The 27,465-nt window shown below is 44.9% G+C and overlaps 1 protein-coding gene, 1 long non-coding RNA gene and 1 other non-coding gene across 6 annotated transcripts in view; 2 read left to right on the forward strand and 1 right to left on the reverse strand.

Annotated features, from left to right (window-relative positions):
- The first annotated feature begins 6,743 nt into the window (after positions 1-6,743).
- LOC106575159 (WD repeat, SAM and U-box domain-containing protein 1) lies at positions 6,744-14,858 on the forward strand. Of its 3 annotated transcripts, none has more exons than XR_001321699.3 (9): positions 6,744-7,104; positions 8,934-9,110; positions 9,448-9,541; positions 9,667-9,701; positions 9,825-9,865; positions 9,979-10,056; positions 10,399-10,470; positions 11,283-12,558; positions 12,719-14,858. It is a non-coding gene; the product is annotated as a WD repeat, SAM and U-box domain-containing protein 1 (long non-coding RNA). The 3 variants fall into 3 exon arrangements; XR_006759977.2 differs by having other exon boundaries at positions 6,763-7,104; positions 8,934-9,541; positions 11,283-11,455; positions 11,931-12,558; XR_001321698.3 differs by lacking the exon at positions 6,744-7,104 and having other exon boundaries at positions 7,114-9,110.
- A 129-nt stretch (positions 14,859-14,987) lies between these two features.
- Positions 14,988-27,465, reverse strand: part of LOC106575157 (protein TANC1) — a 54,342-nt gene continuing 41,864 nt past the window's right edge. The window contains exons 14-27 of one of the 2 annotated variants that reach the window (XM_014151391.3): positions 27,063-27,275; positions 26,764-26,886; positions 26,411-26,647; positions 25,955-26,161; positions 25,745-25,826; positions 21,809-21,942; positions 21,553-21,676; positions 20,705-20,880; positions 20,377-20,509; positions 20,229-20,258; positions 20,051-20,142; positions 19,741-19,887; positions 17,161-17,261; positions 14,988-17,035 (exon numbers count right to left, since the gene is read on the reverse strand). In XM_014151391.3, coding sequence (XP_014006866.3) covers positions 15,580-17,035; positions 17,161-17,261; positions 19,741-19,887; positions 20,051-20,142; positions 20,229-20,258; positions 20,377-20,509; positions 20,705-20,880; positions 21,553-21,676; positions 21,809-21,942; positions 25,745-25,826; positions 25,955-26,161; positions 26,411-26,647; positions 26,764-26,886; positions 27,063-27,275 — 3,255 coding nt within the window. In that variant the 3' untranslated portion in view covers positions 14,988-15,579. The remainder of the gene's footprint in view (positions 17,036-17,160; positions 17,262-19,740; positions 19,888-20,050; positions 20,143-20,228; positions 20,259-20,376; positions 20,510-20,704; positions 20,881-21,552; positions 21,677-21,808; positions 21,943-25,744; positions 25,827-25,954; positions 26,162-26,410; positions 26,648-26,763; positions 26,887-27,062; positions 27,276-27,465) is intronic. The other variant, XM_014151392.3, reaches the window with a different exon arrangement.
- Positions 24,055-24,127, forward strand: trnat-ugu (transfer RNA threonine (anticodon UGU)). The gene has a single exon. It is a non-coding gene; the product is annotated as a tRNA-Thr (tRNA).

A 27,465-nucleotide genomic window follows, 5' to 3' on the forward strand; every position in this document is an offset into this window, starting at 1 on the left:
GTTTCACTCTGGGTGTGTTATTTTCCCTGTTCTACCTACCCTGTGTCATGAGTCATGACATTTTAATTTGGATGATGTGAGTGGGGAGGAGAATACCTTTTTAGTTTTGCAATGCTTTTGGGTAGCACATGAATGTAGTACCCATTCAATTTAGGGCCTATTTTGGCCCCGCTAATCACCTACTTCTACTAGTCCTTTTGTTCACACAAATATAAAATAATTTGATACATCTAGCCTATGAGTATATGTTAATGACCGATAGGGTTTAGATTAGAATCTAGACTTTGGAGATAGAGTCATTTTAGATCTGTCAATTACTGAAAGGGTAGCCTACAAGGAGAACTTGCAGTTTGCTGTCATTGTGAATGGGTTTAATGCTGTCTGGAGAATGATTGATGGGTGGTCCTCCAGATTTTTTTTGTTTTTATTGATAACGGATTTCCTGCATTTCAAAGGCCCAATGCAGTCGTTTTATCTCAATATCAAATCATTCCTGGGGAACAATTAAGTACTTTACTGTAATAGCTTTCCATGAAAATTGTCAAAAAGAAACTAAAATTGTTTTTAAGCAATCAATGGTAGTGACAGGGGCATGTGACCATCAAACCAAATATGGAGTTGATTGGAGTTGATTTCAGGTTATTTGGGTCACAGGGATCCCTTCCATTGATTTTTAGCTAGTGATGGCTAAAGTTAGCTAAGTTTGTAGTGGCTGTTTAAAGACAACCGAACCATGGATTACAATTTCTCCTGGCCCATAGACTACTTACAGGGTGAGGAACCATGTAACTACAAGTTAAAAACTCATGAACTACTCCTTTATGTAAGTAAACCTTGGACAAGTAAGCCTTTGCATGAGGCAACTTGATGTACAGGTACACCCCCTGGACAGGATGCTATTCTGTTGCAGGGCCTTACCCCCAGTCCATCTCCTTAATGCTGAGTGCCAAGTAGAGAGGCATCAGGTCTTTGTTTCGACTTGACCAGGGATCGAACCTCCAACCTTCCAATCTCACTAACAAAAATGACAAATTGAATAAAATCGATCTATTCATTTGTATAACTAACATTTGTTTATGGCCAAAAGGACATTCTTTGATAGACAATAACTTTCGTATTTTCATGAGTGTTTGAGTTTAGGTCACTGGAACCTTAATCGGGGAGGACAGGCTCGTGGTAATGGATGCAGCGGAATAAGTTAAATGGTATCAAATACACTGCTCAAAAAAATAAAGGGAACACTTAAACAACACAATGTAACTCCAAGTCAATCACACTTCTGTGAAATCAAACTGTCCACTTAGGAAGCAACACTGATTGACAATAAATTTCACATGCTGTTGTGCAAATGGAATAGACAACAGGTGGAAATTATAGGCAATTAGCAAGACACCCCCAATAAAGGAGTGGTTCTGCAGGGGGTGACCACAGACCACTTCTCAGTTCCTATGCTTCCTGGCTGATGTTTTGGTCACTTTTGAATGCTGGCGGTGCTTTCACTCTAGTGGTAGCATGAGACGGAGTCTACAACCCACACAAGTGGCTGAGGTAGTGCAGCTCATCCAGGATGGCACATCAATGCGAGCTGTGGCAAGAAGGTTTGCTGTGTCTGTCAGCGTAGTGTCCAGAGCATGGAGGCGCTACCAGGAGACAGGCCAGTACATCAGGAGACGTGGAGGAGGCCGTAGGAGGGCAACAACCCAGCAGCAGGACCGCTACCTCCGCCTTTGTGCAAGGAGGAGCAGGAGAAGCACTGCCAGAGCCCTGCAAAATGACCTCCAGCAGGCCACAAATGTGCATGTGTCTGCTCAAACGGTCAGAAACAGACTCCATGAGGGTGGTATGAGGGCCCGACGTCCACAGGTGGGGGTTGTGCTTACAGCCCAACATCGTGCAGGACGTTTGGCATTTGCCAAAGAACACCAAGATTGGCAAATTCGCCACTGGCGCCCTGTGCTCTTCACAGATGAAAGCAGGTTCACACTGAGCACGTGACAGACGTGCCAGAGTCTGGAGACGCCGTGGAGAACGTTCTGCTGCCTGCAACATCCTCCAGCATGACCGGTTTGGCGGTGGGTCAGTCATGGTGTGGGGTGGCATTTCTTTGGGGGGCCGCACAGCCCTCCATGTGCTCGCCAGAGGTAGCCTGACTGCCATTAGGTACCAAGATGAGATCCTCAGACCCCTTGTGAGACCATATGCTGGTGCGGTTGGCCCTGGGTTCCTCCTAATGCAAGACAATGCTAGACCTCATGTGGCTGGAGTGTGTCAGCAGTTCCTGCAAGAGGAAGGCATTGATGCTATGGACCGGCCCGCCCGTTCCCCAGACCTGAATCCAATTGAGCACATCTGGGACATCATGTCTCGCTCCATCCACCAACGCCACATTGCACCACAGACTGTCCAGGAGTTGGCAGATGCTTTAGTCCAGGTCTGGGAGGAGATCCCTCAGGAGACCATCCGCCACCTCATCAGGAGCATGCCCAGGCGTTGTAGGGAGGTCATACAGGCACGTGGAGGCCACACACACTACTGAGCCTCATTTTGACTTGTTTTAAGGACATTACATCAAAGTTGGATCAGCCTGTAGTGTGGTTTTCCACTTTAATTTTGAGTGTGACTCCAAATCCAGACCTCCATGGGTTGATAAATTGGATTTCCATGGATTATTTTTGTGTGATTTTGTTGTCAGCACATTCAACTATGTAAAAAAAAAAAGTATTTAATAAGATTATTTCTTTCATTCAGATCTAGGATGTGTTGTTTAAGTGTTCCCTTTATTTTTTTGAGCAGTATACATCAAGCACATGGTTTCCATGTGCTTGATGCCATTCCGTTTGCTCCGTCCTCCCCTCAGTAGCCTCCAGTGGTTTAGGTCCATAACTGGCCTCTATCGGTTTAAACTGCTTTCAAGGCAAGGCAACATAGTTTCTTTCTGTTTCTCAAACTGTTTTGTGCCAGGGACATGGCCTTCTTTCTCCGGGGAGTGCTTGGGTAAAACATGATTAACAACCACCTCTAATTCAAAATACCTATATTTGTATGTTTTTTCTCTATAACTAGGCCTACGAGGCCTATGTTAACACATATAATTGTTTTAAGTTAACAATAACATGGACCATGAAGCTATTCAATTCTCTATTGGACACCTGGGGGCTCCCAACACTTAGGGCTCCCGAGTGTCGCAGGGGTCTAAGGCACTGCATCTCAGTGCAAGAGGTGTCTACAGTCCCTGGTTCAAATCCAGGCTGTATCACATCTGGCTGCGATTGGGGGTCCCGTAGAGCGGCACACCACTGGCCCAGGGTAGGCCATCATTCCTAAGAAGCTGTTCTTAACTGACTTACCTGGTTAAATATAATTTTTTTGAAATATCAGAAACTTATGTGTAGAAATTATTTGATGAAACTTTTGAATGATGCCTTACTGCATTACCTCAATAAGTGCACTTAATAATACACAAAGAAATGTCATATCAGGTAGCCCAAATTTAATATGAAGGATTAATACAAGTGTCACGGCTTTCTACGAGAGGTGGGTGTAGGAGTCAGGCGCAGGAGAGGAGTAAATTCAATCAAAAGTGTTTAATAAAGTCCATCCAAAACATACAGGCTCAGGACCATAATACAGTCCAAAAAACACCACTAGAACAAAGTCTAGGGAAAACACCTGAATGACAAAATGAACAAAAATCACGTCACCCAACATACAAACAGGGAAAGCGAAATAAACCCGCACGAAACAAAGCGGGTAGGGAGAAAATAAATACCCAAACGAAACAACCTAAACAAGGCACAGGTGCACAATCAAAACAGACAAGACCAAACGAAAAAGAAAAAAGGATCGGTGGCAGCTAGTAGACCGGCGACGACGACCGCCGAGCACCACCTGAACAGGGAGAGGAACCACCTTCGGTGGAAGTCGTGACAACAAGAGAATATGTTCTCAGTCAATTTACCTGGTAAAATAAGGGTAAATAAATAAATGTTTGGTTTGTAGTGACTAAAATGCATCAAAGGTATTGGGATCACCTGGTAGGCAAATTATTGTGGGTTTAGAAAAGAGATTGCGTTCAAATATTTTGTCACAGTTATTTCTAACGTGTCCTGTGCGAAACGTGTCATCATGGAGGGAAACGGAATACACACAAGTGTTCCTGAGAGTCTGATCTTTCAGTAAAGGGATCATAATAGCTCCAATCGTTCAAAAGTTAGATGCAAATTTATAGGAAGGAAACAGAAACAGCTCTTTTTATCACAGACATTAATTGCAGGTATCAGAGGTTACTGACGTAACCGCGGCTCTATGAACGAAGAGGCACATTCATTATTTTTTTTGGGGGGGGGGGGACGACGACAAAATAGCCCTCTGGAATATTATATTCACTTATATGCCGACGATGCCTATGTTTTACCTAAATATCCACATTTATCATCGATAAAGAGGTTTGTTTGGAACCTCTCTGTACTGGCTCTGTGGCCTACTGGGGGCTCAAGGCTTCACATACACGGTTCTCACTAGAGACCACAGCCATAAAGTCATAATTATGGCTAAACCTGCCTATCTCTACAATTTCGCTTCTTAAAATCTGATTTTAAACCTAACCACAACCTTAACCACACTGCTAACCTTATGCCTAACTATAACCTTAAATTAAGACCAAAAAGCAAATTTTAGTTTTTCATGAATATTGACTTTGTGGCTGTAGTAACTAGTGACAATCCATACGCATATACACACCATAGACATTAAAACCAGATATCAATTCAAAATCTAATTCCATTTGTAACATGCTTTGTAAACAACAGGTGTAGGCTAACAGTGAAATGCTGACTTATCGGCCCTTCCCAACAATGCAGAGAGAAAAAATGAGAAATACTAGAAAAATAATAGGCCAACACGAGGAATAAATACACAATGAGTAACAATAACATGGCTATATACACAGGGTTCCAGTACCGAGTCCATGTGCAGAGGTACGAGGTAATTGAGGTAGATATGTACATATAGGTAGGGATAAATTGACTAGGCCACAGGATAGATAATAAAACAGTAACAGCAGCATATGTGATGAGTCAATGCAGATATTTTTATTTAACCAGTCAAGGACAAATTCTAATTTACAATGACAGCCTACACCAGCCAAACCCAGACAACACTGGGCAAATTGTGCACCAACCTATAGGACTCCCAATCACAGCCAGTTGTGATACAGCCTGGATTTGAACCAGGGTGTTAGTAGTGACACCTCAAGCACTGAGATGCAGTGCCTTAGACCACTGCACCACTCAGGAGCCTTGGGTAGTTGTTGGTTAACTATTTAACTAACGATTTAGCAGTCTTATGGCTTGGGGGTAGAAGCTGTTCAGGGTCTTGTTGGTTCCTGACTTGCCGTGCTGTAACACAGGGATGGGGATGGGGGCCATAAAAAATCTGAACTCATCATGAGGGGCCAAGCAAAACATGTTAGCATCCCACCTCTTGACAGTGGAGAGAAAGATTTAAAGTTAATTTTGTGCAATTCTACACAATTTGCCTTGGGGCGTAGAGAAAATATTTCAATTGTGTAACTAATTACATGCAATTCTACTAATTTTGCCTTGGGGAGGAGAGGAACATGAGCTGTTTTAAAGCAAATTTCCTGCAATTCTACACATTTTGCCATAAGGTGGAGAGAAATGGTGCTGTTTTTAATATGAGATCTGAGAGAGACTGACCAACAAAATTAATGGTGGTATGGCTTGTGGGGCCCTGACCATGATTACTAAGTTCAGATAGCTGGCCGTTAGACTAACTTACCAATCTAAAAAATGTTAGCTGACATGGGCTAATTGAGTGACTATCAGTGACTGACATAGCAAGAGAAAAACTGCTGATGCAAAGCCACATTTCGAAATTGCACCTTGTGTATTCTACAATTCTAATTTGCAACAGTAAATTGTGACTCCGACTGAGGGCAAGCAGTTGCCCATCCCTGGTTTACTGCCATGTTCACGTGCTAGTCGGAACTAGGAAACTCTGACATTTCCAACTTGTTAACTGGTTGTAGTTATACACGTGCCCGCTCAACCAATTAGCAAGTTGGAAATTTCAGAGTTACAACTAGCACGTGAATGCGGCATATGACTTGGGTGACTGGAGTCTTTGACAATTTTTAGGGCCTTCCTCTGACACCGTCAATAGAGAGAAATAGTAATGGTATCTTTTTGTAGGCACTAACTCAGACATTGGTTCATTGGATAAAGCCTATGAGAAAATGAATGGAGCTTTAGTATGGTTTTTGGATAAACTATCTTATATGTTTTGTTCTATGAGATCCTTTTAAGCATTTATGTCATCAAAAAAATCAAAGCACATAAATGGCTTCATAATTCATAAAGTTCACGTTAACTGACTGATATTATCTCATAGAACAAAATGTATGAGATCCCCCCAAAGCCTGTGTTAACCTCAGAACATATTTTCGACGTTTATCCCAAAAACCTATTCCTTCCCATGAATTTTCCCCCATATGAATGGCTGAACGAACTCATTTCCGGCTTTTATTACTACAGGTTGGCAAGCTCCATGGCTCACATTTCGAGAAGGACATAGCAGCATCCCAAAATTGCGACGGGAGTCATGGGCGAGTGGGTGTGTCGAAATGAAAGTAGTGGGCGTGTGGAAAGTAGTGGGTGTGTCGAAAGCGTTCTGCTTTACGTTAGACGTTTTTGATTGAACTGTTTTTTTTATTTAGTTTTTTTGAGTGGCAGCAAATCTGCACAATTAGCTGATTCCCGGTCCATTCACCCACTCCTTTCGACACACCTACTCGCCATATGGTGCGTTCAAGACAAATAAGAACTCGGATAAAAACGAGGTCAAATCATGACGTCAATGATCTTAAGGTTGGTTAGTCGAAGCTCTCGAAAGAGGCCCGAGTTCCCAACTTGGAATTCCGAGTTGGATGACCGTTCAAAACACCTTTTCCAAGTCAGAGCTCGTTTTTTCACGAGTTCCGAGTTGTCTTGAATGCACTGAAGTATGGGGGAAGGCCATCATGGTCAGCTGACCATATGACAGCGTGCATGACCAGGAAGTAAACATTGAACATGACACGCAGAGGTAAGAAAATAAACACACATCCCACTTTAGTTAGAATATAAAATAATACTGGCTTTGTATTTACATGCATTTGTTATAATACAAACTAAACAACAGGAGCATAGAGTGACGCTGTTGCGCGAACATCTAGAATAGCTAAAGGGTTAGTTAACTAGCTAGCTAGCCAGCAGATCCGACACCTTATACTTGCACTACAGGGTTTGACAGGCCGTTTGCATGAAGGTGCGCTATGCTTAAATCACTCCGCCATTTCTGGTTGCTAAAATGTCGAACAGTTCGCCAAATTCCAATGTATGGGACATAAAAAGCAAGTATAGTGTAGATAATCATTGTACCATCTACACTGCTGGGAAATATATTTTCAATAAACAAAAAATATTGTATTTTCAGCTGTTTAACGCTGGTGTACAATACCGAAAGTAAAAGATGCAAAAACGAAACTTAAGAACAGGAAGCACAGAAATAGTGCACAGAGAACAGCTCTACTGCTTATTAGACTTGCTTTCAATGAGAATGATAGATCTATAACTCACATTACTATGTGTATTTGGTTGGCTCGCCCAAAAAGTTACATATTGCAACTTTAAATTAAGACACAGTGGATATGGCTCGGAAAACATATCTAATTCCAAGGATAAGTTGTACTTCGAATACTCCAAAATGTTACACAGAAAAGATTGAAAAACTGCCCTTTTTATAAAAAACTACTGATTTCAACACCCAAAGACTAATTGTGGGCTAGTCTTTGGGTGCTGAAACTAGTTTCACTAGGTACGCAGCGTCATTTGTGGAGTTTTATTGGCCACATGTTAACTAGCAGTAGCCACAGCAGCCATTATGGAATGGCACATTGCGCTGAACAACAAAGGAGCTGATTGGCTGACACTGCCATTCCAAAATGGCTGATGTGGCAACTGCTATTTAGCATGAGGACAAAAAGTGCAGTTTTCTGGAAAAACTAGCAGTCGTTCAATCTTGTCGGTGTAACAGTTGGGATAATGGGACAATTGATTCAAAGCTTCAAATCAAGTTCTTTTTCATCCTTGAATTGAGGTCAGCCAAAAAAACTATGTCGATTCAAACAGTTTTTGACCAGTGGGTAGTAAGTAGCCTATTTACTAAAATGCGTGCGATTGCAACTTCTCTGCTGTGGCAACTTCAGATGGTTTCCAGGTGTGGCAAGCTGTTTGGATAACAACGAGTTTAGCTAGCTGTCTTGTAATCATTGTAATGTCACATAGTTAATAGTTATACTCTATTGTCAAAGGGATTCATCAAGACCAACTCAAATGGTGTCCCTGTTGTGTACCTTGCAAGACCATCGCAACGATGTCAACTGGTGCGCGTTCTCCCCCACACTGCTGGCCACCTGTTCAGCTGACAAAACCTTACGAATTTACAACACCCAAGACTTTTCCCGAAGTCCCATAATCCCCACTCTCTGGCCACGGCTATGGCGTCCACTGTTGTTGCTTCAGCGCCTGTGGTCAGCATTTAGCCTCGTGTTCAACTGTTGTGTGGTCAACGGACACAGGTGAGATAGAGGCAGTGCTGGAGCATCCGGGTAGGAACCCCGTCAGGGTTTGCGCCTTCTCGCCCGACTCTTCACACCTGGTTTTGGAGGCGTCTGATGGTACTTTAGGGCTTTGGGATTTCCCTACGAAAACTTTCCACGGGTGAACTTGATTGATATCGTTTATCTCCATGCTATCGAAGCATAAATAGGCCTGTGTGTGTTGCCTATATCAACTGAGGCTTTGTTGGCCTCTGCAGACTGATGTTATGCGTTGTCTCTTACATAGTGTTCTTAAATGATTATTTGTCAACAGTGAATGACACCACTATGGTGGCCTGCTCCTTCACCCCCTGTGGCCAGATGTTTGTCACTGGATCTACGTATGGGGACCTCAGGCTGTGGGACCTGGACATGAACCAGCTCCACGCGGAGAAGAACACTCACGAATTGGGGGTTGGCTGCTACTGCTTTGGCCCCAAGATCCTCAGTGGTGATGATGATGATGATGATATTTTCCTCCCGCTATCTTTGAGTTTGGCCTGTTCCCAGATCTGTTTGTACAAACATGAAAACGATCGTAGGAGTTGTCTATACAGCACAACATTTTGATCTGGGACCAGGCTATCTTGGAGTCTCCATATATGGGAATTTGTTGAGACTGTCTCCAGGTCCAACACAGGCAGTATGTTGACCACACGCTACGGTTATGCAAATGCCCTGTTTAACGTCGAACTGTGTGCATGTGTTGGTAATCAAATGATGTGGTGGATGTGTGTTCACAATGAATGATCTGAAGGTGTAGTCCATCCGTCCCCTCTGGCCTGTAGGCTGTAAGATGCAGCTGCCGCACACCCTGACCGGCCGGTCTGCCCCGGTGCTCTCCTGTGATTTCTCTGCAGACGGACAGCTGCTTGTGTCTGGGTAAGTCAGCCCGTGGGTGATCTCAGGCAAAGCGCTCTCACAGTTAGTGATAAAGTTGTACATTTACTCCAACTGGCCACAAGGGGGAGAAGTGTTGCTTTTTACCATTGCCTTTTCTGTTGCAGCTCAGTGGACTAAACAGTCACAGGTGTATGATGCTGTAAGACACTCGAGCTCTTTTCATTACCATAGAAGTCATTTCAGTTTAACTCCCCATGTTAATGTCCCACATAGAAATCCATAAACACCTCCCATCTGAACTTGAATGTTGTTGCTTTTTCAGAGCCAGGGGGCTTTGCTCTGCACATTGAACCAACATGAGAGGTAATCTTCCTTCATACCCTTTGGGACATAGTCACATCTCAATGGCCTTATTCGAGTAGCCTACTTTTTAAAATGTACCTTTCCGTCCTCCCTCCCATGATCCTTTGCTGTAGGTACATGACGGCGTGTGCCTTCTCTCCCAGCACACCCCTGATCGCCACGGTTTCTATGGACAAGACTGTCAATATATGGTGAGTAGAGGACACACGCAGTGGCCATGGTGGGTAACACACACACACACACACACACACACACACACACACACACACACACACACACACACACACACACACACACACACAAAGATGGACAGAAGTCTAAGATAGGAGGTGTATTGACAAGCTGCCAGTGTTATTGGCATTAAGAATGGCATTAGCATTCTGAGTCACGGTGTGGGGTTCCTACGTACTGTTTCACTATTTTCTCATGTAAACAAAGATCCTGTTGACTTAATGATGATGACAGCCTGGTGATTATGTGCTGTTTTTGCATAAGCTCTTCTTTATTGACTATGGCTTAATTATGTTTTTTAGTCTGCCAATCACCATCCCTCTCTCTGCATGGTTCATGGGAAGGAAAACAAAAAGAAGGGTAATCTTTACCTGGTGAGTTTTACATTTTCTTCCTTATCTGCACCACTCATGTCCCATCTGCTCATTGAAAGCAGTGAGGGATGGAGGATCTCTGTGAAACCTAGGAGTCCCACTGCTATCAAAGAGGGCTTTATTGAGAGTAATACTTCTAACCAGGTGATGATGCCTTCTGCTAATATAACTTTCATAGCCTGTTGTTTCCAGGTGACTCTTTCCTTGAAGCACTGCCTGGCGAGAACTGAGTTGCTTTTACCTTTTCATGTGTATTCGCTGTATTAGTGTACACAGTGTACAAAACATTAAGAACACCTTCCTAATATTGAGTTGCATCCCCCTGTTTGCCCTCAGAACAGCCTCAGTTCGTCAGGGATTCATCAGTCTATGTTATGGAAAGAGCAGGTGTTCATAATGTTTTGTACACCCAGTAGTTATATAGGCTCACAATGCTTTCTTCCTCTCCTCCTCCCCTCCTCTCACCTGACACTTTTCCAAGAACCTATACACAGCTCTTTCTAAAGAGGCTTGTCAATAAAATGCTTGCAATTCAATGACTGTAATTGTAAATACGTTAATGTTCATCGTTTAGGTTGACAATGGTATTTAAAAAAAAAAATTATGTGGCGTCTTACTGTGCTCTTTGTAATGTACTACATTTTTCACATCTTGTTATCCAGTTGAAACTGCAACGTTCTCATGCGGAGGTGGGGAAAGTGACTAAAAAGCACTATAGAAACTTCTGATGGATTACACATTAATAACTATAGTAACAACATGTCATTGAGAGATACTAATGTGCGGTCACTTCCTGTTTTCCGACCTATCAGGCAGAAAGTTTCCGGGTCACTCCAGACTTCTGGTCAGTGATTGGTCAGAGGAGGGCGTGGCTGTGTGAGGAAGGGCTGGAGACGCTGGCGGGAAAACTTCAAGGCAAACATCATAGATGGAGCGGAGCTCGTCAGTCTGACCAAGGAGACACTGGCCTCAGAACTCAACATAGGTGGGGACGGCACATCACACCATCGACTAGACACATTATCATAATAACATGCATTATCATATTATACACATTACCCACTTGTCAGTCTGGTGTCTGAGATCAACATTTTGTACAGTAGCTGGAAACAGAGCGTCATCACATACTCAGGCTGGAATATTTTTTAAGTAGGGGGAGGGACGAATGAAAAACAAGGTGGACATTGAGGAATGAATGTTAATGAGATTTACTCAGGATTACATACATTTGAACTGTACAGCATTCGATTAGGCCATGTGTATTCTGCACCGCGGGTGTAATCTGCTTTAAGATTTCTGCCCCATTACATAACACAATTACTCATCCCAAAATACATATCATGTAACATAGAAAATGGTATCCACCTAATACCATTTCTGTCTGAAACAATTCCAAAATCCATCTGAAAATGTCACTTACAGATTTTGGTTGATCCGTATATCTTCTCTTTTAAATACAGATCTTTCACCCTGGTGAGGAAAGCCAGTTTTCCCAACTTTTTCTCTGTGGTAGGTGTGGGTCTGTTGTTGGTCTCTCACGCCAATGGCAACCATGGTAACCAAACAGCCGTGTTCTCTAAAAGAGATGAATCTCTTAGTAGACATGGGTGTCTCTCTCTACTGTCTCTGAGTGAGGGATGGCGCCATGCCAGGCTGTTATCTTCCTGATGGAGAGAGATTATCCTTTTTCCTCTCAGGGATGGAGGGCTCTTTTTGGTTTTTTTTGTGTGTCTAACACCACACACACACACACACACACACACACACACACACACACACACACACACAGACTGACCTCACTTTACTGTAGTCTCCATGGTGACCAGGAACTGGGTCATGTACGCAGTGTGTTCAAGCCAGGATATCACGTCCACAAATGATGCAAGCTCCTTTGGCCAATGTACCATTTTCCCATATCTCTGCCTGGTTGTTTCCTGTTGGTGTACTGTGGAGTCTGTGGGGCTGCACAGTATGGTCCTGAGGAAGGTGGGGGAGCTGAAGGCAGGGTGTGTGTGTGTACCGGTGTTCCTGATGAGTTCTTCTGTCCAATCACCAGAGAGCTGATGAAGGACCCTGTTATTGCTGCAGGTGGGACACGCCCCCACGGCAATCTGTCTTTCTGGGTTGTGTCTTTTTAGATATCTATTTATCTATAGCTATGCTACAACATTTTTTGCAATACAGTGGCGTGCTTTTAAAGGATGCAAAACACGTTATCCATCTTGTCTACTTTTTTTCTTCTGAACAGATGGGTACTGCTATGAGACCGAACCCTGAAGATGGCTATTGGACGCTGGAGGACCAGCCAGTGAGAAAGAGGGTTGCAAGGGCGTCTCTACATCCCTTTCAATCCGAAGATGGCCTATCCCTCAGTTAACTTCTGACCAAAAGTAGGCTCATAGTACATAAAGCTATAAATGATGTTTTCAGGTTGACCATACTGAGCTTCGATTCAATCCCTTACTGTGTCTGCACTTACACATATCTGTTGGGATGAAACTACTTTATAATGTAAATATTTATAGCTGATGAGACATTCTAATATATATATTCTCAAACTCATGCATGTTGACCATGTTTAACTCTGCTATTTACTCTGCTGCTTTAGCTCCAAAACCATTTCACTGATGATAGTGCAGTGCTTTCGGAAAGTATTCAGACACCTTGACTTTTTCCACATTTTGTTATGTTACAGCCTTATTCTAAAATGGATTGAATGTTGTTTTTTTCCCTCCTCAATCTACACACAATACCCCATAATGACAAAGCAAAAACAGGTTAGACATTTTTGCAAATGTATAAGAAAATAAAAACCTATCACATTTACACAAGTATTCAGACCTTTTACTTTTGTTGAAGTACCTTTGGCAGCAATTACAGCCTCAGGTCTTCTTGGGTATGAAACTACAAGCTTTGCACACCTGTATTTGTGGAGTTTCTGCCATTCTTCTCTGCAGATCCTCTTTGCCCCAGTCTGAGGTCCTGAGCGCTCTGGAACAGGTTTTCATCAATAATCTCTCTGTACTTTGCTACGTTCAACTCTACCTCGATCCTGACTGGTCTCCCAGTCCCTGCCGCTGAAAAACATCCCTACAGCAGGATGCTGCCACCACCATACGTCACAGTAGGGATGGTGCCAGGTTTCCTCTAGATGTGACACTTGACATTTAAGCCAAAGAGTTCAGTCTTGGTTTCATCAGACCAGAGAATCTTGTTTCTCATGGTCTGAGTCTTTAGATGCCTTTTGGCAAACTCCAAGTGGGCTGTCGTGTGCCTTTTACTGAGGAGTGGCTTCCGTCTAGCCACTCTACCATAAAGTCCTGATTGGTGGAATGCTGCAGAGATGGTTGTCCTTCTGGAAGATTCTCCGGATCTCTACAGAGGAACTCTGGAGCTCTGTCAGAGTGACCATTGAGTTCTTGGTCACCTCCCTGACCAAGGCCCTTCTTTCGATTGCTTCGTTTGGCCTTGAGGTCGGCTCTAGGAAGAGTCTTGGTGGTTCCAAACTTCTTCCATTTAAGAATGATGGAGGCCACTATGTTCTTGGGGACCTTCAATGCTGCAGAAATGTTTTGGTACCCTTCTCCAGATCTGTGCCTTCGACCTCATGCCTTGGTTTTTGCTCTGAAATGCACTGTCAACTGTGGGACCTTATATAGACAGGTGTGTTTGCCTTTCCAAATCATGTCCAATCAATTTACCAAAGGTGGACTTCAAGTTGTAGAAACATCTCAAGGATAATCAATGGAAACAGGATGCACCTGATCTCAATTTCTAGTCACATAACAAAGGGTATGAATACTTGTGTAAATGAAGTGTTTCAGCTTATTTGTAATGAATTTGCAAACATTTCCCCCCCAAAATTGTCGCTTTGTCATTATGGGTATTGTGTGTAGATTTTTTACATTTAAAAAAAAAAATCCTCAATCAATTTTAGAATAAGGCTGTAATGTAACAAAATGTGGAAAAAGTCAAGGGGTCTGAATACTTTCCAAATGCACTGTAGGCATTTTTGAAGGGATGCTGGTGTCAACAACAGACGTGTTCAATCTATGGCTGAAGTTCTACAACGGGGATAGCAGATATCGGTACACACACCATTTTACACCGGGGTGTTTGAAATGAGAGGAAGAGAGATGTCATTTCGAAAGGGAAGACCGTTGTCATTGTAGTTTTCCAAAGAGATTTTATTTCCCCGTGATTATGGTAGTGGTGCTTGAGCATAGTCTGTATAATGTGTCGCATAGCTCACAAATCAAAGATGGCAACAATGTACATGTATAATATCTGTATCGTCTCACCAATAATACCCTTACAAGCTATTCTGTACCTTACTGTAAACTGTTAATGTTGTGCACACAAACAAAATAAATCCAACTTTTCCAATATTTCTCTAGCTGTGCAAAAATAACTATATAAAATATATTGTTCTTACAACTGACCAAGCCCTCGGCACAGTAAATAAATGAACATAGACCGCAACAACAAGCAGTTACAACAATGTCCGTAGGATTATATGTACACTTAATTAAATAGGATTATTTATAAAATGTACAAAGGTATAGAACCCTCCATGCATTGTGAAACACTTTGCATCGAGGGCTCTGTTACACTGACAAAGGCTATCACCACTTATATAATCTATAAATAGAACACGTACAAATCTAATGTATAAACATCCCTATTCGATATGCGTGCCGATCATTAGCCAATCGTTTAATCAAATGGCTTCTCGTCCATTAGCATCGAAACCCTTTTAGCGTTGTTCTTTACAAACTACATCATAGTTACGTTGTTATAATGGCACATAGTAGGATGCTATGCTACTGTTCAGCTAGTGGGCTGGTACTATATGGTGTTTCCCAGGTCTGATTATGTGCACGGTGTTGTTGGCTTACTGGAGTTGCTCTAGACATGCTTACGCAAAAGCACAAAAGCCTCAAATGCTGCTTAAGTCTAAACGCAGTGCATCACACACACTGTCACTTTACAAGAGTCAGATTAAGAAAGAAACTTTGAAACCCTTCTCTTGCCACGGTTTCTCTGGAATACAGAGAAGGTTATTATGGTGTCTGCACCTGCATTTGTGCTTGAATGAACATGGTCAGTTCAGACGTTGGATTCTATAAAGGAGCGTTTAGGTTTGATGGGTAGGATGGCTGGGTTATCTCTGGTGAGCCCTGCCTGCCGGTGGTTCCCGTCTGGGAACTGGGAGGAGTGATGTAGGCCTGAAGCTGGACCTGATCTTGGCTCCCTGTGGTGGAACCTGTCTCCAAACTCCCTGGCCAGGGCCTTGGCCTGAGCCTGTTGGGCCAGGTGCTGGGCCTGAGCCTGGGCCCCGTTGAGCACCTGGAGGGGAGCCTGGCTCTGCAGTGGCTCAGCGTAAGAGGACCTCCGCTTGAACTCATTATTCAACCCCTGGATGTTGTCCTTAGGGGCCATGCTATGTCTCTGATTCTCTAGACCTTCAGGGGAGAGTGGCTGGGAGTGAGGCTGACCTTGCCAGCCCAGTCCAGGTGGGGGCTGCCCCTGGACACGCACTGCCTTGTCCTTCACCCCCATGAATGGCCGAGGTTTGAGCTCTGGTTTAGCCGGTTTGGGGCGAGGCACGTCGGGCCCCTGAGGAGCCTGGGTCCTGCTGCTGTCTGACAGGGTCCCGCTGGAGGCTAGGCTACTGCTAGAGCTGGAGGCCTTCATACTGCCCGTCTGACCACCGGAACGCAGACCGGGGCCAGCCGACCCCCCAGAACCCTCCCTCCTTACCTCCTTACCAACCCCAGGGGTGAGGAACCCAGCCTGCCCGTCCAGCATGGTGCCGGGGTGGGCTGAGAGCCTGTCTGTTCCCCTAGCCAGGCTGGAGGAGTGGCCCTGGAAGGGCTGGACAGATGAGGAGGAGAGGTGGTGGTGGTTGGCAGGGGTGAGCCCCGTGTGGTGGTCTGTGGAAGAGGAGGGCAGAGGGCTGATGTCGATGCCCAGGCCAGGGCTGGGTCTCAGGGAGGTGGAGATGTGTCTGCCTGGCAGGGGGCTAGAGGGGCCACACAGAGACATAGGCCTGCCCCCTGGTCTGCCCCCTACCTGCAGGGAGTTACAGTGCTGCTGCTTGGTCTTCATGCTTTGGTTCTGTCTAGGACCCTGCTTGTCCAGAGACAGGTTGGTCTGTGTGGACCCGTCCAGAGGGGAACCAGGCCTGGGGTCCAGGGGAGCTAAGCCCACTGCGCCTGGTACTGGTGGGAGAGCCCTGTTGGGTCCATAGGGGTTCTTGGGCCTGTTGGGTCCATAGGGGTTCTGTGAGGGCTCTTCCTCTCCCCCTATCTCTTCATAATCATCATCTAGTTCATCCTGGCTCTGTGTATCACAACTCCTCTCTGTGTCCTGGCTCCTCTCTGTGAGGTCGTCAGGAGTCTGGCTGTGTGCTGCTTGTTGGCCCTGTGGTGTGTTGGGGGACTGCTGCTGCTGTTGTTGTTGACACTCGTCCTCCACACGCGTCAGCAGACGGTGGATCTCCCGGTTGGTGGGGCAGAGCCGAGACGCCTCGTGGAGGTCAGCTAGTGCCGCTGCATACTGCCTGGATGGACGCATGAGGCCAACATAGTGAGAGGTGAGTGTGTCTTGTCCTTAGATAAAACTGTACTCGTCATTCTAGTCCCCCACCTTGTTATCAGTATTAACTGAGAAGCGTTCTGTACTAACCTGCTGCTCCTCTTGGCTCGTGCTCTGGTGTAGAACGCCTCATAAGACTTGGGTTTCAGTTCCAGGGCTTTGGTGGCAAACTCCTCCGCTATACCAAAATCCTGTCGGGGAAAAGAGGACAGAAACTCAACAGTTAATTATGAATGTTTACTGTTAAATTCAGTCCACCCTGAATTTCTCAAGGAGAAAACCAACGCCTTGAGGTCATTAGCCAGGGTAATGTGTTTGTGAGCGTTAATGAGTGCAGTGTGAATCCAGCGGTAGTCCACACTTTGCAATTACTGTAAGTGACTGGAATGAGGAATTCAGCGTTGTTTAACTGGAGAATTATTCATCTGTGTGCAGCTCAGAGTAGAGCAGCTTTCTCTCCCAGTGTCTTAATGGATTCTCCAGACGGGTGCTCGTAGCTTCTCTCCAAACCGCAAAAAAAAAAAAAAAACTCCAATCAGATGTCGGAAATGAAAACTACTGACTCTTAAAGGTACAAATGCAGCCGTTTTTATCTCAATATGAAATCATTTCTGGGTAACAACTAAGTACCTTACTCTCATTGTTTTCGTAAACATTTTCAAAAATAAACTAAAACAGCTTCTTAGCAAAGAAACATTTCTCAAGCAATAGTTTTGCTAGGACTGTCTGGGAGTGGTCTGAGTGTGGAGGGGAAAACTAGCTGTTATTGACAGAGAGCTTTGGAACTCTTATTGGTTCATTAACTAATTTAACACCTGGTGATGTCTTTTCAAACAGCTCTTACAATAAAAGGGCATTATCATCATTTTCACAATTTCACAGTATTATTGCAACCTCAGTGTGGAAATATACACTACTTAGAAATGTCCTTGTTGTCCATGAAAACATACATGAAATGAGTTGCAAAATGAATAGGAAATATAGTCAAGACGTTGACAAGGTTATAAATAATAATTTTTAATTTGAAATAATAATTGTGTCCTTCAAACTTTTGCATTCGTCAAAGAATCCTCCATTTGCAGCAATTCCAGCCTTGCAGTCCTTAGGCATTCTAGTTGTCCATTTGTTGAGGTAATCTGAAGAGATTTCACCCCATGCTTCCTGAAGCACCTCCCACAAGTTGGATTGGCTTGATGGGCACTTCTTCCGTACCATATGGTCAAGCTGCTCCCACAACAGCTCAATAGGGTTGTATACAGCGTTGTACGAGATCTTCAGTTTCTTTGCCAATTTCTTGCATGGAATAGCCTTCATTTCTCAGAACAAGAATAGACTGACGAGTTTCAGAAGAAAGGTCTTTGTTTCTGGCCATTTTGAGCCTGTAATCGAACCCACAAATGCTGATGCTCCAGATACTCAACAAGTCTAAAGAAGGCCAGTTTTATTGCTTCTTTAATCAGACAAACAGTTTTCAGCTGTGCTAACATCATTGCAAAAGTGTTTTCTAATGATCGATTAGCCTTTTAAAATGATAAACTTGGATTAGCTAACACAACGTGCCATTGGAACATAGGAGTGATGTTGCTGATAATGGGCCTCTGTACGCCTATGTAGATATTGCATTAAAAAATCAGCCGTTTCCAGCTACAATAGTAATTGTCAACATTAACAATGTCTACACTGTATTTCTGATCAATTTGATGTTATTTTAATGGACAAAAAATGTGCTTTTCTTTCAAAAACAAGGAAATTACTAAGTGACCCCAAACTTTTGAACAGTAGTGTATATAAAATACAGAGAAATCATGTTTTTGACTGAGCTGGGCCTTTAATGGTCATTTCATAAGCACCTCTAGTGGCCCCAGTGTTTGTGTGTGTGTGTATGCATGCCTGCGTACACAGTGTATCCATCCATCTCTTTGTATGCCTAGAGAGCTTGCGGTTGGCTTGTTTTTAAACGAGTTTCCCTGCTCCCCTCATTCCTCTCAGGTGAATATTTAATGAAGCAAACCACAGTGTGATTCCGTCCTTCAGATGGAGGTTGGCATTACACCACAGCCTTGAATTCCACAGCTCTGAATAACTGTTCAATGTTTAATAACAGTTTTTATGGCCTCTATACTCCCACTCCCCTCCTGTTCTGTTCACCTGCAGCATGATGAAATATGGATGATGTGTGCCCAGCCAGCTTTCTCTTCCCCCTGACCCAATATCCACCAGCAACAACGGAGGGAGGATCCCTTCTTTCCGTGTGGGTTTGTGTGCGCACGTGTTTGTGCACGCGCGTCCACCCTGCGTGTGTGTGTGTGAGTGAGCGATTCCTCCAGTATATGGGAGAGGATGACCGTATCACATTATAGCATCTTTCCATTATTCATTTGCCGGAGGATGCCATTTTACCACCACCACTCTAGTATAACAGTCTTATTATATTGTCTGGTAAAACAAGGGTGTTTTAGATCACATCCTCCATGCTGCTGAGATGAAGATCTATCCATTATACCTACTGCTATACTATTAACATGAAATGACATTTCATTCAATATTAAATCCTATAAAATAGCTAATGGAGTAGTGTGTAGCTATATCAGACGACGTAATACCTTCAGTTTTATTAAATGTTCAGTTATATTAGCAACTGATAGAGTAGTGTGTGTGTGTGTGTCTCACATTAGTTTTCCTGCGGCAGCGTGACATGTTGAGGTACAAGGAGACACGGAGCTCTTTCAGGCCCTTCAGGTCGTCTCCGAAGCCGTCTCGGGGGAACTTCCTCAGAGCGTATTGATACCTCTGGGCTGCCTCCTTCATCCTCCCCTTCTGGAGAGAGGAGAGATGGAGAGGGAGAGAAAATACAGACATTGATTTGGAGAAGAGGGCTAGCAGGTTTTCTAATTGGACACACTTTCATGACACACACACACACACACACACACACACACACAGCGCGAGAGATCAGGTTTTCCTTTTGTTGTTAACCCACCTTATACAGCAGGTTGCCCTCCTCCATGAGTTTCTGTAGGAGGATGAGGAGGACGTCTGGTTTGGATGTGGCCATCGCCCACGTAGCATGACCTGGTCAAGAGGTAAGAGAACACAGGTTAAACACTCACACACACACACACACACACAACGCTCTAAAAGGTATCTAAAGAAAGTACCTGATCGATCATAAGGGGATGTTCTGTAGCCTTTTAGCAGGTAGAAAGGAGTGAAGAGAAAGAGGGGTGAAATACATGATGTTGATCGCAACTTCCTCAAGACCCTGCAGGGCTTTAACACCTACAGATCAGGTCAACTCTAACTCACCCAGCTTGGCCCCTTTCTTCAGTAGGGTGACCACTACAGCAGCGTTCCTACAGCCCACAGCCCTCTCCAGAGGCCTCACCCCACTGTGGTCCACATGCTCCACCACCGCACCCTTCTCCACCAGGTACTGAACCTGTGGTTGTAGAGGACACCACAAAACAAACAGCATTTTTAAAAGGATTCAAACAAGGCCAAAGGTGCTGGAGGGAATTGTGAAAATTCAGTACTGTTTTAAAAAATCTACAATCTAGGCCAGTTGCAGCAAAATCTGAATTATGTCTGTGGATCTATTTGTTTCTCCAGTTTGCAGTATTAGAAGGAACCCCACCATCTCTGCATCACCGTTGAACGCTGCCAGGTGGAGAGGGGTACGTCCGTTCCTGTCAGGGTGGTCTATCTCTGCCCCCTTCTCCACCAGGCGCTCCACCACGCCCTTCTGACCCTTCAGACACGCCCAGCTCAGAGCTGTCTGGCCCTCCTTGTCCACGGAGGCTAAAGACGCGCCTGGAACCAGATCAGAAATAACACGCTCACGCCACTGCAACTCAGTCTGACATATACTCAGTTTATTAGGTACACCCATCTAGTACTGGGTCGGACCACATTCCCCACACCATTACACCACCACCACCAGCCTGTACCGTTGACACCAGGCAGGATGGGACCATGGGCTCCTGCTGGTTATACCATATCCTGACTCTTCCATCAGCATGACGCAACAGGAACCAGGATTCGTTGGACCAGGCAAGGTTTTTCCACTCCTCAATTGGCCAGTGTTGGTGATCGTGTGCCCACTGGAGCCTCTTCTTGTTTTTAGCTGATAGGAGTGGAACCCAGTTTGGTCGTCTGCTGCTATAGCCCATCCGTGACAAGGACCGACGAGTTCTGCGTTCCGAGGTGCCATTCTGCTAGTCACTAGTTTTGCCCATTTTAATGTTCAAACGAACAGTAACTGAATGCCTCGATGCCTGTCTGCCTGCTTTATACAGCAAGCCACGGCCAGGTGACTCACTGTCTATAGGAGCGAACCATTTTCGTGAACGGGGTGGTGTACCTAATAAACTGTATATCTCAGAGCTACAAAATGAAAAAATTATCTAAAATAACACTCTATCCCCCTTAGTGCACTGAGAATTGATATGTACCATGATGTGACCCTGACCCTGGACCTCTCACCCTTTGTCAGCAGGAAGTCAGCAGTGCTGAGGTGGCCCTCGCTGGCTGCCACCATCAGCAGACTGCGGCCCTGCTTATCGATGGTGTTAATGTCCACACCGTGCTGCAGCAACAGCTCTGCTACCTGAGAGAGGGGGGGGGGGAAGAGAGACAGAGAGAGACAGAGAGAGAGAGCATGAGTGAAAGGACAGCCATCAGTGCTGTAAAGCAGGAAAATTAGAAGTGTAACAGAAAGACTCATCAGAATGATTCTCACCTGGGGGTGTCCATGCCTGATGCAGCTGAAGAGTGGGACCACCCCTCTCCGGTTGGGCTGCTCCGCCCCTGCACCCATCTCCAGCAGGAAAACACACGTCTCTGTCCTGCCCCGGCCTGCAGCCGCACTCAGAGCTGAGAGAGAGAGAGACCCCCAGAACAGTGGTCAACTACCTACTTCACCACTGTGCGCTGAATGAAAGTAATCGTTGTTTTTGTGTTATTGATTGTTTTGAGACAGTTAATAATGAGAGTATAATATTGGCACCACACATGCAATGTGAGCTACAGTACACTGTGAACAGAAAATGTCACATCCCTGAGTAGGACTTTCAAATACTATTTTTAGACTGGCCACACTTCAGTGGGCTCATATCTCCCTATGCTCTCTAGAGAGGCAGGCTCTTAGCTGAGGCTGTCAAAAGTCTTACAGCTGGCCTGGCAGAGAGAGAGACAGATTTGATGGGTATTGGCCACAGCTTGCCCAACCAGCCATCTAGTCCTGGGTATGGAGCATCCAGACAGTATATACCTCCCAAAAGGTACCCTATTCCCTAATTAGTCCACTACTTTTGACCAACGCCCATAGTGCTCTAGGCCAAAAGTAGTGCACTATATAGGGAATAGGGTGCCGTTTGGGACACAAGCAGACAGTGCAGACCAGGGAAGCTGAGATCAGACAGGTACTAATGCGGTCACATGAAGGCCAAGAAGATCATCAAGGACCTCAGCCACCTGAGCCAAGGCCTGTTCACCCCGCTACCATCTAGAAGGCAGAGAAAGCACAGGTGCATCAAAGCTGGGACTGAGAGACTGATAAACAGCTTCTATCTCCGGGCCATCAGACTGTTAAACAGTCACCACTACCCTGCCCTGAACCTTAGACTGTTACTAGCCGGCTAGCACCCATTACTCTACCCTGAACCTTAGAGACTGTTACTAGCCGGCTAGCACCCATTACTCTACCCTGAACCTTAGAGACTGTTACTAGCCGGCTAGTACCCATTACTCTACCCTGAACCTTAGAGACTGTTACTAGCCGGCTAGCACCCATTACTCTACCCTGAACCTTAGAGACTGTTACTAGCCGGCTAGCACCCATTACTCTACCCTGAACCTTAGAGACTGCTGCCCTATGTACATGGAGTTATTGAACACTGGTCACTTTAATAATGTTTAAATACTGTTTTACCCTTTTTATATGTATATACTGTATTCTAGTCATGGCTCATTCTGTAGAACTGCTGCTGTACACACCTTTTCTATTCATATACTGGCCATACAGTCTCTACACACCATCATGTACATATATATTTATATTCTGGACTCTAACATTGCTCGTCCTGATATATCTTAATTCCTTTATTTGGATTTGTTGGATTTGTGTATATTGTTTTGTATTGTAGGTATTACTGCACTGTTGGAGCTAGAAACACGAGCATTTCACTGTGTGTTTAATATGTGTTCGATATGTGTACGCGACCAATGCCATTTTATTTTTTTTGATACAGCCTCCTGTTTCACCTTGGCTGGGATGATGAAATACTCACAGGAGAGGTGACATCACCCAGCTGGCTCTGGAAGCCAGTGGGGAGGGAATGACGACATGAATGACATCTGTGGGAGCATGTAGGGTACGCCCTCCCCATCTGTCCCACCGATGGTTCCACATGAGCACATACACAATTACAAATCACCTCACTCATTTCATTTCCTTTATCTCATTTCCCTTCACGCCAGAGCAAAAAGTTGAGATAACAAAATACTTTCATAATAAAAAAATATATTGTGGCTATGATTGATACATTTAGGAATATTTTGTCTTGTGACTCAACACTTCTCAATCTAAGATAAGGCAGACGTGCACCACTGACTCATAAATCAATACGCAATTGCGGATTCATGCCTGAACAGCTGTGCTTCTGTTGTCAATGTCAAATATGTGAGGAGAGTTTGGAGAGACGTGGAGGAGTCTGTCAGTCAGAGTCAGTTGCTTTTACCAGACAAAGAGTATGTGGCTTTCAGGTTAAATCCCTGACGTGAGGCCTCGTGCCGACAGCCGAGCTCAGCCGGGTTTGGCCAGACTGCTCCAACCAACAGCTGTGCGGTAGAGTCAGTGATGTCACATTAGGTGTGGCCAGAGCCATAAATGTAGAAATATGTCTATGGGTGTGGTCCTCTGTCTGTTTTTGAGTAAGCTGGGTGTGATATGTAAATATCCTGTTGCAGTAAGGTGTGAATAGGTAAGGCTCCATAGCTCAGTGGTTAGAGCACTGGTCTTGTAAACCAGGGGTCGCGAGTTCAATTCTCGCTGGGGCCTTGGTTGTGGAATCAAATGTTTTGATCCAAAAGGGAGGTTCTCATATTGAAAATACAATTTTTTGAATAAGGGCCAATGAGTTGAATGGCTCCTAGTTCACCAACAAGATTAAAAACATGATCCGTTGATGCTGTCCAGTTCTATCAACTACTTCCCACAGCTATAAATACTACTTCTGACAACTCTCACGTATGTCACTGACCTTGTGTGGACGACAGACACACAGCTGCTACAGCTACGATAGTTATTTATCCGTTCCATGTTATTTCATTCACGTACAGTAAACCTTTGGCGTCTCACCCACAGAGGAGGTAGACACGGACAGGCAGACAGACAGACACAGACAGACAGACAGACAGTAGCCTGCCCTCCAGGGAGAAAAACGTAATTATTCTCCACTAATGAGAAGCCACCAGGCACGGGAACACATTTGCATAGAGAGAGGACAATTTCACAGGCAGAAGTATTCAAGGACTTCTTTCACCGAATAGATTAGAAAGAGCTGAAGTGAAATCATTCCGTATATAGTAGAGTATCAAGATTCTCTACCATGGGAGGATTTGTCGATGTAAAACCAATAATTATGAAAATGAATCAATGCTAAACTGAATGGTAAAAAAACTAATGAAGGCCATTAAATTGGTACTATTGTTTATTTTATCGCCCAGTCAGGTCTCTGTAATCAACATAAATACATGATTTCCTTCAATTTACCTCTAAATAGCCTATTTAGTATTCTATATTTGCATTAGCGAGGTTGTTTTCATTCAGGTTTGGCTTACAAATGTTGGTACCAGCAGCCAGCAATTGTATGTATGCTTCCAATTGGCAGTGGTTGAGCGCTGTCTATCCCCCAGCCTATGTATTTACTGAGAGCACAGAAACACCTATGATTGTATTAGAGTTTAACGGGTATAAGAATCAAGACAAGTTTGCTTAACTTCCTTTTTTTGAGATGGAGGTAATACCATCTGATATCTACACCAGCTTCACTGTAAGACTATTATAATCTAATATTACCAGATCTTTCTTTTTTAACATGTTACTCATTTCACAGACGCTCTTATCCAGAGCAACTTACAGGAGCAATTAAGGTTAGGTGCCTTGCTCAAGAGCACATCGACAGCTTTTGCACCTAGTCAGCTCGGGGATTCAAACCAGCGACCTTTCGGGTTATTGACCCAACGTTCTTAACCGCTAGTCTACCTGGAATACATGACCCAGTTCAAACTATTACTTAAATCTTCAGCTTCCGACCGGATCAGAAGAGTCCATCGGTGTAACCTGCCGTCTTAATAGGTCCTGTTGGTTAAAAGTAGCTCAGTTCAAGCCTCTCTTCCCCAGTGAGCTCACCTACATCTCTGAGTCCTGAACAAGCACACGGGCTCCAATATCCCTTCGCTTGCAACCTACGCGACAGTAAACAGTACATGTACAGTGGGCAAGTGGAGACCACCTGAGAAGCTCACTAGGAAGTGAATAACAACAAATGATCTCCGTTTGGTAAAACGAATGCCCAACCACCTTTCCAGAGGCAGCGAAAACAAGCAACCGAAAACAGAGGATGAGGAAAGAAAAGAAACATTAATATACAGACAAAGGTAAAGTGCACTGTACCCGTCTCTCCCCAGAGCGTGTCGGGAGCGTCTATCTGCACAGCCAAATCTTCATCTTTCAGCTCCAGTAAGCTCTTTGCAACCTGACAATGAGACAATATTATACACAATAATTATACACCATAACTATTATAAGCAATACACAAAGGTTGAATCTGAAGAGAGTGCACGGTGTGTGTGTGTTCGTCAGTGTGTGTACGCAGTAGCCTACGTGAGTTTGTCCCATGCTGCAGGCGGCCGTCAGGGCCTGTTGTAAGGCCTGGCCCTTCACACTGCTCTTCACACCGTGCTGCTGTTGGCCCTCAGGGGCCTCTGTGGGGCCCCAGTCCTGGTTCAGCAGGTAGTGGATGATGTCTGGGTGGCCCCTCAGCCCAGCATGGACCAGGGCACACTGACCACTCTTATCAACATGGCCCACCTAGAGGGAGAAACACAGATCAATCAATCAATGAATCCAGTGTATTTACACAGCCCTTTTAACATCAACAGTTGTCACAACCGTATTTACAGTTTCATAGCCTAAACCCCAAAGAGCAAACAGAAGCAGATAATTATGATACATGACTAAGTTATAAGTTATGAAACGGTAAAGCTGGGAAACAACAACAGCAGATTGAATTGTCAACAGGGTGAGATAACAGCATGAGACCAACAACTGACCACTGACCTTGGCTCCCTTCTTACAGAGCAGGCTGACCAGTCCTGTGTGTCCTGCTGCGGCAGCCAGACAGAGGGGGGTCATGCCGCTGTCCGAGGGGCCGTCTACGGGAGCCCCCAGCTCCAGCAGCAGGGACACCATTTCAAGGTGACCCAGGTGGGCGTGCACACCCAGCACAGGGGAACGGCCAAGCACCTCTGAACGCCCACTCACACTCGCCCCGCCCAGCATCAGCAGACGACTCACCTGCAGGCAAGATTTATTTTAAAGGTGTGCGTATGTGTACGTGCGTGCGAGTCTCTCACCTTGACGTTGGGTGTGCGTGTGTGCGCGTGCCTGTGCTGTGTGCGCGGCGGTCTCACCTTGACGTTGGGTGTGTAGAGATTTCTGAGGGAGGCCAGGGCTGCAGAGAGGCTGTCAGTGCTACAGCTCACCCACAGTGCCTGCAGAACACTGGAGGACACACCTGTCCTCTTACTCTGACCCTGAGAGAGAGGGAGGCAGAGACAGGGAGAGAGAGACACTGGTTCAATACTACCACCATCGACCCCCCCCCAGTGCATGACAGGAAGAGGAGAGAGGCTACTGCACTGTAATATGTGAACTCAGATAGTCTTTGGATTAACGTCCCATTAGTCCATTCAGACACACTAGCTGGTACCTTGAAGATGTGTGCCTTCAGGATATGATGTCCCAGCTCCATGGTCTGCTGCCGGTTCAGCTTGCTCTCCTGTCTGGAGAACATGAAGGCCAACAGAGCATGGCCACTCCTGGGGTCACAGAGGAAGTCGGTGCTCTCTCCGTCTGCCCTCCACACTAGCCACTCTCTAAAGGAGGGGTGGAAGAGCATGCGGGTGCCGTCCCTGCGTCTCACCTAGAGGGACATGACACAAGATCAGACAGAGGTTGTTGTCATAAATCCACAAGTGGCTGAGATAGTTACTATCACTGGGAGCCAAATGCAACTCCCACAGAGTGAACGTAACTCAATGCAATGATTGTATACTACTTCCTGGCCTACTTCCTGATCTAGCTAACAACGTACGGTATGGCCGTGTCTCAAT

Source organism: Salmo salar, chromosome 17 (genome assembly GCF_965601325.2).
Source record: "Salmo salar chromosome 17, fSalSal1, whole genome shotgun sequence".
Classification (NCBI taxonomy): Eukaryota; Metazoa; Chordata; class Actinopteri; order Salmoniformes; family Salmonidae; genus Salmo; species Salmo salar.